The sequence below is a fragment of the Vanellus vanellus genome, assembly GCF_965231255.1.
Source record: "Vanellus vanellus genome assembly, chromosome: 19".
In the NCBI taxonomy this organism is placed as follows: domain Eukaryota; kingdom Metazoa; phylum Chordata; class Aves; order Charadriiformes; family Charadriidae; genus Vanellus; species Vanellus vanellus.
In genome coordinates, this window is record NC_138924.1 from 12,673,070 (window position 1) to 12,689,516 (window position 16,447).

Here is a 16,447-nt window from a genome sequence, read left to right on the forward strand (position 1 = left end):
CACGGGCTGCGCCGCCCGGGTGGGCCGGCTGCTGGAGACAGGCAGGGCTGGGGCTCGCAGAGATGTGCCCTGTGTTTTGTAGACCCAAGAGGAGGAGTTGTTCGGCAATAACGAAGAGAGCACTGCCTTCAAGAACTTCTTGAGTTTTCTGGGAGACACCATAACGCTCCAGGACTTCAAAGGGTAAGTTAAATAAAAAGAATGATTTTACAAATACATTTAAAGAGAGACCGTGTCATACGTAAAAATAACTGATGTGCGAGAACAGAAGTCATCTCATGAGCGGGCTGTACAGAGCAGAAGCAAATATAGCTTTGGCTTGTTTTTCTAAGCTGGGGGAGTTTTCCGAAAAAAAAAAATTGGAGCGGCCAAGAGAGAAAAACTTCCTCTCCTGCAATTTTGAGGTTGTGAGAAAACCTGACTATATTCAGCTGTAGATGGAAGGATCCTGTATGAAAACATGCCCTGTCCGGTGCTGTGGGCTGAGCCGCAGTGCAGGCAGAGACCCCCTGCTGCTGGCGAGGGCGGGGGGCTGGCAGGCGTGGGCACCCCCCGCGGCAGTGCTCAGCACCGCCGGTCCCATAGCTGGCACCCGCGGCTGCGGTCGGCCCCGGCCGACGGCACTGCTCTGCCGCGCACCCTGAGTTTCAGTCGGGTGATGGCGATGCTTGGTTACAGTACGTGACGCACGGTTTGTTCTTTCCCATTTGCTCGCTGCTAGATGAAGATAAATGAGCTGGGCTGTGCTATCACCCTGTCCCCTGGCAGCCGCCGGCGGTCTCTGCTATGCTTTCAATTAATATTTTTTCGTTTCTCCCCGCCTTTCCCTTCGTCTCCAGTTTTCGAGGAGGTCTGGATGTCAGCCACGGGCAGACGGGAGCAGAGTCTGTGTACACGGTGTTCAGGGACAGGGAGATAATGTTTCACGTCTCCACAAAGCTGCCTTTTACCGAAGGAGACACACAACAAGTAAGAGAGATGAGCTTCCTTGCGCAGGAGTGTCTGAGCTGGGATGCGCTGGCGCTGCCGAGCCCCGCACCGCCGGCTGCCGAGCCCCAGCACTGTGGCATCCTGGGCTGGTGGCGGCGGCACGGGCAGCAGCCGCGTGGGCTCCCCGGCGCGTGGCAGCCGGTGTGCCCGGGGCTGATGTTGCTCCCGCGGGAGCAGAGCCGCCTGGCTTTACCGACCGAGTGTTCTCCCTTTGCGCTCAGCTCCAGAGGAAGAGGCACATTGGCAATGACATTGTGGCAATTATCTTCCAAGAGGAGAACACGCCGTTTGTCCCAGACATGATTGCCTCCAATTTCTTGCACGCCTACATTGTCGTGCAGGTGGAAAACCCCGAGGCAGACAACACGGCGTACAAGGTGAGGGCGATTGCGACTCGCACGTGCTGATTTTTGCTTCGGCGTCTCAGGCCGAGGTCTGGAGGCGGCTGCCCAGCGGCTGCCCTGCCCCTGCGCTCGGTGATACGACCAGTGTTACGCCTAATGGAAGAGCTGTGTGGATGTTAAACATACATATGTGTATATATACACACACACACACATATTTATGTATGCACTATTACATAGCGTGTGTGTATACATACATATGTAGCTAAAATATGTGCATTTATAACAGCACGCTCGTTTACTAAAGATTTTTGACGCTACTCGGTATTTGAATAAGCCCCAGAACAGCTCATACCCGTCTAACACATCGCTCAAGTGTAGGTAGCACAAACCCCATTCTCCCTCGGTTTTCTCTGAAGGGGATCCAGTAAGACATCATTTTTCAAACAAAAAGCACATTGCGTACAGCCCCAAATGAAAACAGAGCGCGCAGGAAATAAGCGTAAAAAGCTGTGTGGGGTTAACCCTGTGGTGAGAGCAGGAGCGGCGACTGATGCACCTCGGAGGGACATCTCTGCGCTGGGGGCTGCCCCGCTGCACCCACGGGATGACGGTTCCCTTCGCTCCGCAGGTGTCCGTGGCGGCGCGGGAAGACGTCCCCTCCTTCGGGCCGCCCCTGCCGAGCCCACCGGTGTTCCAGAAGGTGAGAGTTGGGACGGGAAGCGTGTTCCAGCCCATAAAAAAAGTAGATGTGTATGTCTGAGATGTTTCCAAGCACGCCTGCTTAGGGGAAGTGCGACTTCTGCACTTTATATGCATTTATTTGGATTTGTAGTGGGGCCCGTGGGGTCTGTGGGGGGTGGGAGGCCGTGGGCCGTCGCACAGCGTGACCCGTGCAAGGCGGCAGCTGCCGGGGCACCCATGTCAGTGCGGGGGTGACGGCAGTGCAGGAGGGCACGCGGGCTCCTCTGGGGCTTCCCACCAATGCTGCCTCAGCTGGGGGGGCTGCAGGGGGCTGTGAGCTCGGGTTTTGGGTGGGTGCAGCTCTGGTACCAGAGATACGCAGTTTTTCGCCGGTGTTTTCCACCGTGCCTCTCTCCCCGCAGGGCCCCGAGTTCCGGGAGTTCCTGCTCACCAAGCTCATCAACGCCGAGAACGCCTGCTGCAAGTCCGACAAGTTTGCAAAGCTGGAGGTAACGCTGCCCGGCGCCGCCGCAGGCGCGGGGGGCTCTGTGCATTCCTCCTCGGAGCCGCGTTTCCCCGGCCGAGCTGGGTCAGCGCTCGCAGGGATGAGTGGTCAGAGCGCGCACGTGTCTCAGCGCACTTGGTGGCCACGGGGTCCCCTGAGGCCGCTGTGCCCTCGGCGGGGGGATGTGCTGGCTGTCCCATGGGTTGGCACCGCCGCCCCCTCCCTCGGGGTCTCCGGCTGAGCCCGTTCTCACTCCCGCAGGACCGGACGCGCGCTGCCTTGTTGGACAACCTTCACGATGAGCTCCACGGGCACACGCAGACCATGCTGGGGCTGGGGCCCGAGGAGGACAAGCTGGAGAACGGGGGTCACGGAGGCTTTCTGGAGTCTTTCAAGGTAAACCTCTGTCCCTTGCCAACAGCAAAGTTAAACGCACCCGGGGCTGGCAAAGCACCTTTCAGTGGGAGATGTGGTTGAGCGGTGTTGAGGGACGAGAGGTGTCCCCTGAGAGCCGGTCCCAGTGGGAGCAGGCACAGGCTGATGTGTTGTGGTGTTGGTAGGTGCCACCATTGGGGTGACCTCTCCAGAGCCCCAGAGCACCTCCTCTCCCACCAGCGCGCTCTGGCATCTGCCGTGTCTCCAGCGGGGGCTCGGTGCAGGGCCAGCTCCCGGCAGGGGCTGTGCTGCAGTTGGGCTCCGCTGCTGCAGGGCAAGTCCTGCCGGTGTCCCCGGGCAGCTGGCTGTCCCCGCTGGGCCACCCTGGCTGTGGGAGGGGGCTGTGGGAGGCAGGATGCTGGGGCGGCTGCTGTGGCAAGGGGACAGGAGTCAATTGTCGTCTTAAACATGAGACAACAAAAGGTGGATGAAACTGAGCCACTGTTGGAGGTGGGGACAGGACCGGCTGGGCAGCGGGGACGTCCCTCCAAATGGAGGGGCAGCGCTTGAGTCTTGGGGGATGAGCTGTTGCCAGAAGGCTCTGGTGGGGCTCCGCTGAGATGGCGATGGGGACGTGGCTGGGGAGGGCCGGCGCATGTAAATCGGGGCTGCACCCATGGGTGGGTGTCCAACGGGATCCTCAAGCCAGGGCACCGCGTCCCTGCCCTGGGTGATGCCTGGGGCCCGTGCAGCTCACCCACACCTCTCCCCGTCCCGCTCCCAACGCGTCGGCTCTGCCGGGCAGAGGCAGTTTTAGCTGCATCGGCAATGGGGAGGGGCACTGGTGCGGGGTGGCCATCGCCGTCCCCGACCACAGGAGCTGCCCTGGCTGCGGCGGTACGGAGACGGCTCCTGCCATTGCCTTATGGGCAGAGTTTTCTCTGTGACAGAGAGAAACAGGCACTGGTGGATGAGTCACCTCATCCCGCACCCGACGCTGCGGAGGAGGGGTGAGCATCTCCCCGGCCCCCGCTGTGGGGGTGGATGGAGGCTCAGGTGTGTCCTGTTTAGGTATGAGACATGCAGAACGCGAGATGCTGTGCAGTCATACATCACAGTGTTCACTTCAGGGTCTGAGGCCATGATGTTAAATAATCTCTTTTTTGGCATGCTTTTCGTGTACGAGAAAGTGGACTTTGCCCTCTTGGCGTTGCAGGGAGGGCTGGGGCAGGCGGTGAGTTCCCTGCTCCGGGCCGGGCTGCGTTTGCCCGTCGGCCTCAGGACCGCACTGCTGGGCTGCGTCCTCGCGTACGTCCTGCACCGCGCGCTGTCAGAGTGACGGGCAGAGGAGAGGCGGTCGATAGGAGGGCTGGGAGGGGGCGAGACATGGTCCCCACCGTTGCTTTTTTGCCCGGTGCCTCACACCCACGACCCAGCCCGCAGCCCCATCCTCCCCGGCCGTGAGACGTGGGGACCGGCCGCTCAGAGGACAGGAGCTCATTTCTGCTGGGCTTGGGGCGCCTCCGCCTCCCCGCCGGGGGGAGAGGAGCCGCGGGCCAGCCCCCCCGAGGAGGGGGTGTCGGGATGCCCTGCAGAGCCCCGTGGCCTCGGCAGCCCCGGGCAGGAACCTCACTGCCCACGCGGCGCGAGCGCCCGCCGGAGCTGCTGGCAGCAGGGCACGCAGCCGGTTACTTTTATCTGCAAACGCTGGCAAATTTTGTATGAATTGCTGACCCTAATAAATCAGGTCTGATGGACTCTTGCCTGGTGTTTGTTACTGGATGGGCAGGAGGGGACAGAGGGGCTGTCGGGGTGGCCGCGGTCCCCGGCGCCGGCTGGGGCTCAGTGAGACCTCGGGGCTGCAGCTCCCGCTTGCCCCGGTGCAGGTCCGCCTGCGGCGCGGTAACCCCTGGAGCCAGCAGCAAACCGGTGCCCGTGCACCACGGGAACAGTGCTGGGCCCCTCCGGAAACCTGCCCTGGGTGGGCGGGTTCCTCCGAAACCTCTCTACCTCGAGCGGGGGGTTCAGGGGACTGAAGGAGAGGCAGCCACGGTGCGGCGGGTGGCGTGGCCGCAGTTCAGAGGGAATATCTGCGAAGAGAAACTTTTCTGTAATTGGCACGCTGGCATCGCAGTCCAGTTTGGGCTCCCGTTACTATGGTGACTACAGTAATTAAAATATGGGTATAGATTCTTTTTTTTTTAACTTGTGCATTTCACTGCTGCTTTTCATAGCGTGTGCCAGACTTTCAAAAGATCTCGTGGTCGTATTTGTCAGTGCTTGGGACAACAACTGAGAGAAGACTTTAAAAATAGCTCAGGTCCTGTTTAAGCACTCAGAGGAGTGTTCGGATCTGCAGGAGGTCTCTGCCTCCGGTGCGCGCAGCTCTGCTTGCAGCAGTCGGAGTCAAACAGGTCACAGCAGTCCTCTTCCCCGGCTTGTGCCGCCGGCGTTCGCAGAGCCCGGCCCTTGGTGCTTTCCCAGCGGACATGGAGAGCTCCGCGGGCGCTGTGAGCCCCGTTGTGTCCGGACCCGGCATGGCACATCTCCGGGCTCTGCCACGGAGGCGGGTTGGACCCGGCGCCTCTGCTCCGCGCCCGGGCAAGGCGTGCCTGGCTGTGGGCATCCCTCGGCGTGCGGGGCTCTGGCAGCGCTGCGGCTCTCCGGGGCAGCCAGAGGGAACGAGGGCACGAGGCCTCGCGCTGGGCATCTCGCTCCTGTAAAAACCAGCCTGTGCCAAAACGGACAGGGGTGTCTCAGGGCCGCCGGGAACGGGCTGTGGTTTGCTGAGTGAGTGCGGTGCCTGAGGCTGTGCGGGAAATGCAGCCCTCAGCGGGCGCTGGGAGGCCACGGGCGCCTTGACCAAAGGTTTTGGGTCGCAGGAGGGGTTTGGTGCAGCGGCGGTCGTGGTTGTTGGTTGCTGTGTCCAGCAGCGGGGATGCAGCAGGAGAAGCCGCGCCGGGCTGCAGCGCTGGCACAGAGCACGGCGCGCCTGAGCACGGGTGCGCGTTTGGCTGGAGGGTGCGCCCTGACTCGGTGACACGGCTCAGGCAAGGGCAACTTGGAGAAAAGCGTGTCCGTAACTCGAAGCCTCGTGGCTGATGAGAAGGGTGAAAGAAGGGGCTGCCTGGTTGGGAGAAACGAAGACGGAAGGGAGCGGGGACAGTCTGCGGCTGCCGCAGGGACGATGCTGCGCAGCTCATCTCCGGGTCACTTACAGAGACGGATGGGCCAAACCAGCAGCAGCAGAGGTTCAGGCTAAATGTATTTTCAGGCATAAGCACGCTGAGGAACAAAAGTACTTTTGTGCAGAGGCTGTGAAGCCTCGAGCTCTGGGGATGTTTCGGGGCAGGTTGGGGAGGTCCGTCGGCACGCAGGAGAGGCGCAGGCAGGGCAGGAGGCGCCGCGCGGGACCCGTCCTCTGCGCGTCCAGGGAGAATCGCGGGGGGTTGTGCATCCAAACACTGGCTGAGGGCTCGGCTGTGCCCCCGTCCCTGCTGAGGGGCTCTGGGGGTCGGCCAGGCGCCGGGCAGGAGGCAGGGCTCTGGGGCTCGTGTCTGCCGCTCCCGGTCCTGTAGCTGCGGTCCTCAGCGCTCGCACCCAGCGTCGGGGGGGGAAACCCAACCTCGTCGTGGCTGTGGCGCTGCCCGAGGGGCGGCTCGTCCTCGGGCTGTGCAGAGCCACGGCTGCTCATGGTACTCGTGGGGTTGTTGTTGGTGTGCGCCGGCTCTCGGGGGGAGGACTGGGCAGGTCATGCTCTGGTGTGGTTTGGGGGGTTTGGGGGTTTGGGGGGTTTGGGGTCGGCGCCCCGCAGGGTGGGATGACATGCTGTCCCCTGTCCCCTCTGGCTGCAGAGAGCCATCCGGGTGCGCAGCCACTCCATGGAGACGATGGTGGGCAGCCAGAGGAAGCACCACGGCAGCGGCATCCCGGGCAGCCTCAGCGGGGGCATCGCGCACAACAGCAGCGAGGTGACCAAGACCACCTTCTCGGTGAGTGTGGCCACACATCCCTCCATCCCGCTGTCCCCTGTCCATCCCTCCCTCCCCAGCCGGGCAGGGTGCTGCACTGCGCTGACGGAGCCTGGCGGTCCCCTGCGCGGGTGGCGAAGGTAAAGGTGAGGAGGTTTGAGCAGAGTATGATTTTATGAGTGCTGTGTTCAAGTCGGGTTTGTTTTGTGGGAGAGCCAAAGATTAGCTTCCTGGGGTTTTCAGCCCCAAAGTACAAAGGAGATATAAAAGAAATTCTGGCATTACATATTTTCTCAATGCGCAGGCTTAGGATGGCGGGCAGCATAATTCCTCATAGGATGTTTAGTTTTAGGAGCTTCTCGGAGGGAGCTGTGCTGTCCAACCTGGGCCGTTCTGTGCTTTCAGCCCCCCGTACCAGCAGCTGCCGCCAAGAACCAGTCCAGGAGCCCCATCAAGCGCCGTTCGGGGCTGTTCCCTCGCCTGCACACGGGCTCCGAGAGCCAGGCGGAGAGCAGGACAAGGTGGTAAGTTGGGCATCGCCCTGGTAACTGAGGTTAAAACCCCCTGTTGCGTGTTAAACATTAGAGAAGCTGTTGGTGGGTGCTGAGACCTTGCCCGGGGCGCAGCCGGCCACGAGCGCCGCTTTTGCCGTGTTCGAGGGAGTGGTGCCTTGGGTCCCTTCCCTCTGTTTTAAATCGGAGCGGTGGTATGCAGAGAGCATCTGTTACTCTTACAGTTTAGCATTTGGTGTTAGGGAATATAATTTGACCATCCTTTTTAAGTCTCTTGTATAACTTGTGCAACCTGTCTCTTTGTGCCCTCAGCGACAGTGTTTCTGGAGCCCAGAAGACACCAGATTTGGGACATTCTTCCCAAGAGATGAAATCTGAAACCTCGTCCAACCCCAGTTCCCCTGAAATATGCCCCAACAAAGACAGGTGAGCTGGGAGAGCACTGTCCTCCGACCAGAGCTCACGTCACCCTGTAGCTAACAGACCATCAGGAACTTTGTCAAACAAAACCATCTCCAGGTTTTGCTAAAAATAAGTTTGATATTAAGGGAGGAAAAAAAAGATTCTGGTGATTCATGAGCACAGCTCCTTTATGGTCTGAAAATAGCCATCTTTAAAAATAAGAAGAGCAAAGAGCAGTGTTTGACAGAAGTTGCCCAAACCCACACGGCAGAGGAGCTGGGGAGGCCGGGGGTGGCCGTCCCTCCCTGCCACCGGCCAGTCAGCCCGGTCCACCGGTTTCTGCTGGTGGCACCCACCAGCTACTTCATCCCATGCTCTTGGAAATGGTTATAGAAACACCCCGCTAGGTTTGTCCCTACGGCAGCTGCTTTGCTCCGGGGGTGTGCGGGAGGGTCTGTCCCCGCTGTCATAGCCAGAGTGACATCCACGTGCCCTTCGTTTTGTTTTGCCTCTCTTCCCAGGCCGTTTATCAAGCTGAAAGAGAACGGGAGGTCAAACATCTCCCGTTCCTCCTCGAGCACCAGCAGCTTCAGCAGCACGGCGGGGGAGAGCGAGACCCTGGAGGAGTACGAGAGCGTGGTAGGCACCCAACTGCCCCGCGGCGCGCGCGGCCCCGCAGCTCTGCACACCCTCGGCTCCGGGCTGCCTCCGGCCCCGCGGGCGGGCTCTGCGGAGGTCTGTGCCTCCTCCCCGTGGGCAGCGAGGGGCTTAACCCCATCCCCGGGTGTGGGGAGGAGGAGGGCCGGGGTGCCGGATGGGACACCGCGGTGAGCCGTGGCGTGCACTGGGACAGCGCTCGGCACAGCGGGGCCAGGGGGTTGCTCCGTCAGGACGAGCTCTCCGGGGAGCGGGCGGGCGGTGGGGCTGTGATGAGTGGGGACGTGACGAGGCCTCGGGAGGGCCTGGGGAGGGGGAAAGTTGGCTGCGCGAGAGAAAGCCACGTCCCGGTCTCTCCCGGCGCAGGGAAGCCAGCCGTCCACGGCCTCGCCGTTCAAGCAGGACGTCTTTGTCTACAGCGCCTCGCCGGGCAGCGAGAGCCCGAGCGCGGGGGCCGCGGCCACCCCCGTCATCATGAGCAGGAGCCCCACAGGTGGGTCGCCGGAGGGCTGGGGGGGCACCAGCTCTGCCTTGGCTCCTGGAGACCCTGGAAGCCCCCAGGGTCCCGCGGCGGCGGGTCAGGATGGGGTCTGCGGCTCTGGGACGGAGAAGCCCCCTCCCCGGCCCTGCCCGGGCCGCAGGCGGCTGCCAAAGGCGATGGGGCGAAGCAGCGGCCACGCTCGCCCTGGGCAGGACGGGCGTCCCGCGGGGTGTGGGGAGAGCCCTTGCTCCTCCCGAAACCCCGATCCCGACGGGGCTGTTCCGGAGAGACACCCCCACGTGCTTTATTGCTCTGTTTCCAGGGGGAATTTGTTTCCCTTCTAAATTAGAGCGCAGAGGTGGCTTTTGCTGTGGCTTTGTTTCCTCCCTTCTCCCCTGACAGCCATGTGCAGTAGTCGTGGAAACTCGCTGTCTCCGAGGACCCAGCCATGACTCACAAATTATTTAATAAACGAGCAGCTTCCCTTGCTCTTGGCTCCATTACCCCGGCTGCTACCTCACTCCGCCACCGACTCCCGCCATTTCAGGCGGACGATTTGCAAAATGAGCTGCAATTCAACAGGGGTAAAATTGGCAGAAATGGGCCCTTTGCCGGCGCATCCTGCGGCGACGGCACTGGTGATGCCGCGGTGGTGCTGGGGCCGGGGGGTGTCTGCAGCGCTCGGTCCCCCCCTCCCTCCAGATCCCCACGGCTTTAATCGCCTCCTGCGGCAGAGCGCCTTTCGGAAGGCACTGCGCCGCAAACGAAAAGGCACGTTATGAAGTGAGGGGCTGTTGTGGAAGAGGCGGGAGGCCCTCGTTCCCCCGCACAGCCCCGGAGCCGGGAGCAGGGCAGGGAGGGCCGGGCTGCCGAGCGCAGGCTGACTGGCTTTTTGTACCTCAGCACCCCGCGCCTCCCCCTCCTTATTTCATCAGCGATTTTCTGAACTATTAAACCAGCCCCTCATAATGTTTAAAGTGTTTATTTTCTATTTTTCCTGCCAAGAACATGGAAATCCACCCATACATTATACGGATCAGTCATTTCTCGTAGCCTTTTCAGTGGCATTTCCAGTAGAAAGACTGTGAAATGTAATTAAGCCTCAATTTGCTCCATCACAAGCATTTAATGTACAGATTTTGCCAAACATTCAGCCAAGATAGACTAAATATTGGTAGCAGTGGTGACAGCCTATTGACGTGCCTGGCTGTCAGTGTGTGGAGCGGCAGGCAGCTCAGCAAATATTTTTGTTCGTAGATTACTATTTTTCTTCTTTGCTTTTCCCCTCCCACCAGCAGATATAAAGAGCAGAAACTCTCCGAGGTCAAACCTGAAGTTTCGCTTCGACAAGCTCAGCCACGGCAGCTCCAGCACGGTAAGTGCCTGCGGCTCTCGCCGGCGAGAGGCTGTGCGGCCGCATCCTGCGCTGCCCGGCTGCAGGCACGCGGCGCGGGGGTCCGGGGTTTGCGGGGGCTGCGGCGCAGGAGGCAGAGCCTGCGAGGGGCAGGCAGCAAGCGAGGGGAAGGGGTTTCACGACTTCCTGCCCCTTTGCAACCCAACCCATATTGTGTTTTTCATGTAGAGCCACTAGCGGGAAGAGGAAGTCATGGACGCGGAAAAGGTGAGTGTAACACAGTGTTGGGCAGAATGACCTGTCTCTGGGGCTCTGAACAAGCGTGTATCCTTCAAAGATAGCTAACGTTGGCTAATTGCACTGTTTATTATTAAATATGTGATCAATAATATATCTTAAAGCATCCTAAACGCTTTTGGAAGATGAGGGCAGCGCTGTGGGTGGAGCAGCAGAGCAGGGGTCCTTATCCCTTCCAAAAACCAGATGGAAGCAGTTACCTTACGAGGTGGATTTTATGGGCAGAGGTGAAGGGAGAGCGGTGTGATTAGCCCGGGCTCTCGGGAGCCGGGCACCCTCCGTCCGGCGGCACGGCTTTTGCTCGTGCGTGGGGCCACCAGCACGAGCGGGTGCTTTCACGCAGGAGGCATTTGCAGCCCATGAGGAATTCATTTACGAGTTTTCTCAGAGGCTCCAGTTCCTGTGGTCTATGTCACGAAATCAGGGTTTTCATTAGGAAGTTCCCACCTGAGCAGAAGAGCCCATAAAACTTGAAATGAGAGGAATTTCCATTTCTGAAAGTGTGGGTCTCAAAAAGCCGTGATTTGCAGCCCCTGGCTGAGTTGCCTCCTCTCCCGGCCCGGGGGCGGCGGGCGGCTTGGTGTCCGGAGGATGGGCACTGCCGCGGCTTGGGCTCCCTCCCTGGGACCGGCGCTCCGTGGCTGTCGCTGCAGCAGTGAGAACATTCTCCTTCCACAGGCTCTGACACTTCTATTCTTTTCTTCTTTGCAGAGAATTTTTGTTTCAACAAAGGGAAAACTCTTCAACATCCCGTGGGAAAACGCAGGTCCCGGCCGTGGGCAGCGGGGTGCCCTCGCCTCCCGGCTGCCCCTCCGCACCGGGAAGAAGCTCTCCCCTTGCCGCGATCTCTGCCCCGACAGGGACCCAGCCACCTTCCCACGGGTGAACCCCTTGCCAGCAAACACCCCTGCGCCCCGCACCCCCCGCTGCGCCGCGGGAGATGTGGCTCTGACCGCCTGGCACATGTGTGTCCCCTCTGCGGGGCCGTGTCCCCTCCGCGGCGCCGTGCCGTGTCGCCCCGTGGGTGCCCGTGCGTGCTGCAGTGGTGGGTGCCGGGTGGGCACCGTCCATCTCCCCTCCCGGCTCGTCTGCCGGCTCCTCTGGGGCAGAGGGGAAGCAGGATGGACCCCCCCAGCGCAGTTTGGGTGCCTCCATGCTTTATTTGCAAGTTATCAGTAGGGAAACAGGGTTTTTGTGTTTGTTTTTTTGGAAGGGTCTGTGGTCAGGGCAGAATTCCGTGTTTGCTTGGCCACGGGGCAGTTCCCCTGCCCCGGCGTTTGCCGTCGCGCTTCTCTGTTTGGGGGCAACGGGGCAAAATCTGCCCCCACCGCGCTCTTCCCGGCACGGCGGGGGCTGCAGCAGCGCTCCAGCCGACCCCGCTGCCCCCCGTCCCGCTCGCTACCCGCGCTGCAGAACCGAGGGCAGCCGCAGCCTCTCGCCCCGTCCTGGCTCAGTTTCTGGCACACGATGCGGCCGTGGGAACCGGTCCCGGGGGAGCAGAGCGGGTGACCGGGGCTGACTCACCCTCTCTCAGCAGCCCGGGAAATGGTTTACACGGCCTCCCTGCTTTCTCCCTGCCTGCAGCTCTGAGCGCAGGCCTGGAAAAGATTAACCAAAGCCAAAGCTGTCATATATCTAAATACCAGAACCGGTACTCGGAGTGGTTACCCTGTGGGCTCTGCTTTACCTTACGGGCTGGAGCGCCAGGCGAGGCAATGCAGAAAACGCCCGTGATTTGGCTGGCGTTAGGCTGCTCCCCCCCCCGGCCCCCCTTGCAGAATCTCTCCCTCTGCTTTTGAATGTGCTTTTGTTTGTTTTGAAGGACGAGGATTACGAGTTCTGCAAGGTGACTTCCCTGTAACACCCTTTTCCAAAAAATACCTCTCTCAACATGCCAAGAAATCCTTTTGCTCTTTTATGGAACTCTGTCTAAAGTTTACTGAAGTCTGTCCATGAATTTCACAGTGCTCATAGATTTCCCGTATCAGGTTTTTGAAAGACACAGTGCAACGCTGCAGAGATGCTCCCTCCCCCTTACCGCAACCTGTGACCTTTGCAACCCCCCCGTGAAAGAAGGTTCTCCATCTCAAGTGAAAGCAATTCTCAGAGTTCATGATTCCTGATGAAAACGGAACTTTGAGTGCCCCGGGTACCTTGGCAGAGCCGGAGCTGCGAGGGGCACCGCAGTACCCGACAGCCAATGTCGGGAGGCGCGGGCAGAACTGCTCCCCTGGAGGCAGCCCCGGGCAGCCGCCGCGGGGGGTCCTGGGCCGCCCGGTGGGGCTGCGGCGGCTCCCCGGGGATGCACCTCGCACCGGGGAGAGCACTTGTAAAGGGACCCATCACCTCCCCTCCGCCCCGTCGCCTCCCCCGGGCCAGAGCAGAGCCAAGCCAAGCCGGCTCCGCTAGCCGAGGCGCCGCACGGCACTATGTGACAGCCGTCCTCTTCGGGTCCGGTCGGTGCTCCCGCTTGTGCGTGTACTTCAGCCGTTTGAAAGAGAAGGCTGGAGCCCTGATGGGAGAGGAACCAGATTAAAGGAGGAAAACGCGTTGTGGGAAAGGTGAACAGTTTCACGGCACTAAGAGCGCTGTGTAGGACTAGTGAATACCACTTACCACCAGTGGGGACACCCCCTCCGGCTTTCAGCGAGTTGAGTTTAAATAGCGTTTAAATCTTGAGGTTTTCTTTGAAGGAGGAGGAGCACAGGGTGCTCAGCCCGGTCCGTAGCTAGCTCTAGCTGTCTCAGGTTCCACGTACCTTGCTGTTCAGCACTGCTGTCCGACAATGCTTAAGAAGCACTTTCAAACCCATCCCCAGCCCTTCCTCTTAGAAGCTTTTGGTCTGGTTTCCTTACGCCGCACAGAGAAATACTGACTGGTGCAACGACTTGCTTTGGGGGTCTGTTCACGGTTTCGCTTGCTTTCCCTGAGAAGTTGCTCGAGTCTATAGACGTCGTCATTCACACGGGTGTTGATCTCCGTGAGATCTTTCAGCAGAAGATGCAGTGGCTACTCTCAGCTGGGTTTTTCATTTTTGGTTCTTTGTTGGTTTTTTTGTTGTGTTTTTTTTAACTTGAAACTGTGACTGTCCTTTTTGACCTAGATTGATTTGTAGAATTATTTGAATGGAATGAAGAGGCAGGCAGGACAGTGTGAAACTTCAGGGAGAGAGATGCAGTGCGTCTTTCCCCGCGCCAGCCTGCTGGAAGGGCAGGGGGGCCCCGAGCCCAGGTCTGGCACGAGGTGCTCCGGGGCGTTTCCAACAGCGCTCCTCACGCCGGGTTGTGAAAAACTACTGCGAAACCCTTAACAGCAACTGGGCTTCTAAAGCTCCTGACCCGGCCAGGCTGTAGCGTGGTTTCTGCCTGCAGTGCCGCCGCGGCGTGCGTGTGCCCGGCGCCCTGTCCCGGACTGCCCCGCGGCGCTGCTGGGGACTGACCAGCAGCGGCGTTGAACCTCGGAGGCATTCCCGCTTCCAGCAGTGGGTGAAGGTGTTCCTGTATATATACTGCAAAATGTTTTGTGCTTATAAGTGGCACACACACACGCATATATATACATATATAAAAGGGATCTTCATATATATATATATAAAAGAAAGGATCCTTAACTGACACTAAAATTACTGGGCAGTGCATTTTTGTTTTTGATCCCCACCATTTCCACGCACGTAACTTCTACCACTCTCGGAAGTGACTTTGTGCAGGGAGCGGAAGGGGCTGGGAAACGCGGTGGGGAGGACTGGGGGGGCCCCGGCTGCGTGGGGAGGTCTCTCCTCTCCCGGGGTGTTGCTCCCCTTCTCACCGGGGTTTCGGTCCCTCGCTCCTGCTGCACCTGCTGCCGCCTGGCTTGGACCAGTTCACGACCAGAGGCAGATGCAGGTCCAGGTCCACCGAGTCCTGGCGGGGAGGGGACCGCGCTCCCCTCCGCTGGTGTCCCCTGCGGCAGCAGCCCCGGGGACTGGCGTGCGGCTGCAGAGAGCTGGCAGCGAGCTGCTGCTCCGCCTGGGCGCTCCTTCAGGAAAGCACTTGGCACATACTCGCACCCTCCTGAAATCCCACAAAGTCAAGCACAGGATTACACTTAAGCACAATATGAAAGTGCTTTTTTTTTTTTTTCCTGAGCAAAAACTGGGATCCTAAGCACAAACTCAGTTTCTTTCCAGAGTTTTGAGGGTCTCCAGGAATGGCGGGTGAAGGGGCCAGGATACGTCGCTGGCGTGAATGGGCTCGTTAACCTGGGCTGAGGTTTCTGGGCTGTCTTTGGTTTGGCTGAAGAGGTGCTTCGCGCTGGTAACCGCTTGTAAAGCCAGCGGTTGGTGGGAGCTCGGCCCCTGCAGGTCGCACCTTGCACTCACGCTGCTTCGCTGACCTTCCGACTTCTGTTCACCGGAGCTGGCAAAGTCTGCCACTGCCCGGTCCTTGAGCATGCTTTCATTATGTTTTAATGAATGTAGCACTGCGTATATCCTGCAAAGGGGAATGCTGAATTTATATCATTAGAACGTGAAGAGGGTTTATAGAGTGAAAATAAATCTTGAAGAAATGTATCTGACAAAGTTTATTTTTTATGTAGAGAGGCGGTGCTTTGTAGTTCCTGGTGGCCTATGTCTGTTGTAAATAATGTACATTTAATTTATTGCTATAGTAGCAGATTGTATTTGTTATGTATAAAACTAAAGGTTCACAAATGTATATTTTGTTGCTTAACTGTGTACTTGCAAAATTCACAATAAATAACATATTTTGTGTCCGTATGTGTACTACGTTGTGTATGTCCATAAAGTGACTGAGCTCTGTGGGAACAGCCAATGCTCTTTACATCCCTGTAAAAACCACGCGACAGCATAGACCGGGGCTGAGCCCTTACTGGTGTGAATCCGGGAGAGCTCACACCTATCACAACAGAAGTAGAGGAGCCTCCGAGCGCAAGAAGGTGTAAATCGGGAACTCTCTGCTGATGTTCCTAACCGTGGTAGGACTGGATCAACAGAGGAGGACTCAGCTTCTCCTTTACAAACGCACAGCAGTTCTAATCAGCGACCTGTTCTGTCTGCACTGGAATTAGTGCCACATAATGCACAATATAAACCGGTCCCTCAATATAAACCGGTCCCGGGCAGCAGCCAGCCCGCACGTGGTAACGAAAATAAACAGGCAGCAATACAGTTAGTCTAAAGCAGCTTAGTTTACCTTGGGTCGCCAGTCTCCGGCATCTTGGCTGCCTTTGGACGTCCTCCATGAGCTAACTATGAAATTGGATTTTCTCTCTCCAGCTCCTCCGGCTCCTTTCAAATCCCCTTAATTTCCCAGATCTCTTCCTCCCAGGACGCTACGAAAAAAGCTGCTGTTGTTTGGAGGCAGCGTCTGGTATGTTTTCCCCACGGCTCGGGCCGGACGAAGCACAAAGCTATTAGCCAGCGTTAGCGTTTTAACATTTTGTGACGAGGGGAACGAACCCATTCATTTGTACCTGTGAGAATTATTTGTCTTTGCCAGGAAAAAAATTCCACCACGAGGAGCATTTTGTTCCCCCTCCGTAGCGCAGCAGCCCGGCGGGGGTGCGCGATGCTGGCAGAGCCTGCGGCAGCCCCAGCGCGGCACCGCAGCGATGCTGCGGCAGGACGGTGGCAGCCCCGGCGGGGGGTGCCCGGGTGGGCTGAGACGGGGTCCCGGCTGCAGCCAAGCACAGACCGCCCGGGAAAGGGGCTTGGGCAGCGCGCAGGGCCCACCCCACTCCCCCTTCAACTGCAGAGTGAGGGCTTTGCTGTGGGTCGCACGCACCCGCCGAGAGCGAAGGGTGAGCTACGGGGACGCACTCCCCAGAGCCGCCGGCTTCCAGCAGGAACGGCAGAGGAACAACAAAACCTAAAAAG

At 59.1% G+C, this 16,447-nt stretch overlaps 1 protein-coding gene across 1 annotated transcript in view; it reads left to right on the forward strand.

Annotated features, from left to right (window-relative positions):
• The window catches only part of RAP1GAP2 (RAP1 GTPase activating protein 2), a gene marked incomplete at both ends in the record, with an annotated part of 78,498 nt that extends 67,986 nt beyond the window's left edge, over positions 1 to 10,512 (forward strand). Inside the window, 13 exons of the mRNA XM_082492943.1 lie at positions 83 to 183; positions 840 to 969; positions 1,212 to 1,367; positions 1,966 to 2,037; positions 2,441 to 2,527; positions 2,785 to 2,919; positions 6,753 to 6,890; positions 7,275 to 7,393; positions 7,694 to 7,807; positions 8,305 to 8,422; positions 8,807 to 8,933; positions 10,217 to 10,296; positions 10,504 to 10,512. Coding sequence (XP_082349069.1) covers positions 83 to 183; positions 840 to 969; positions 1,212 to 1,367; positions 1,966 to 2,037; positions 2,441 to 2,527; positions 2,785 to 2,919; positions 6,753 to 6,890; positions 7,275 to 7,393; positions 7,694 to 7,807; positions 8,305 to 8,422; positions 8,807 to 8,933; positions 10,217 to 10,296; positions 10,504 to 10,512 — 1,386 coding nt within the window. The remainder of the gene's footprint in view (positions 1 to 82; positions 184 to 839; positions 970 to 1,211; positions 1,368 to 1,965; positions 2,038 to 2,440; positions 2,528 to 2,784; positions 2,920 to 6,752; positions 6,891 to 7,274; positions 7,394 to 7,693; positions 7,808 to 8,304; positions 8,423 to 8,806; positions 8,934 to 10,216; positions 10,297 to 10,503) is intronic.
• Positions 10,513 to 16,447: the final 5,935 nt, after the last annotated feature.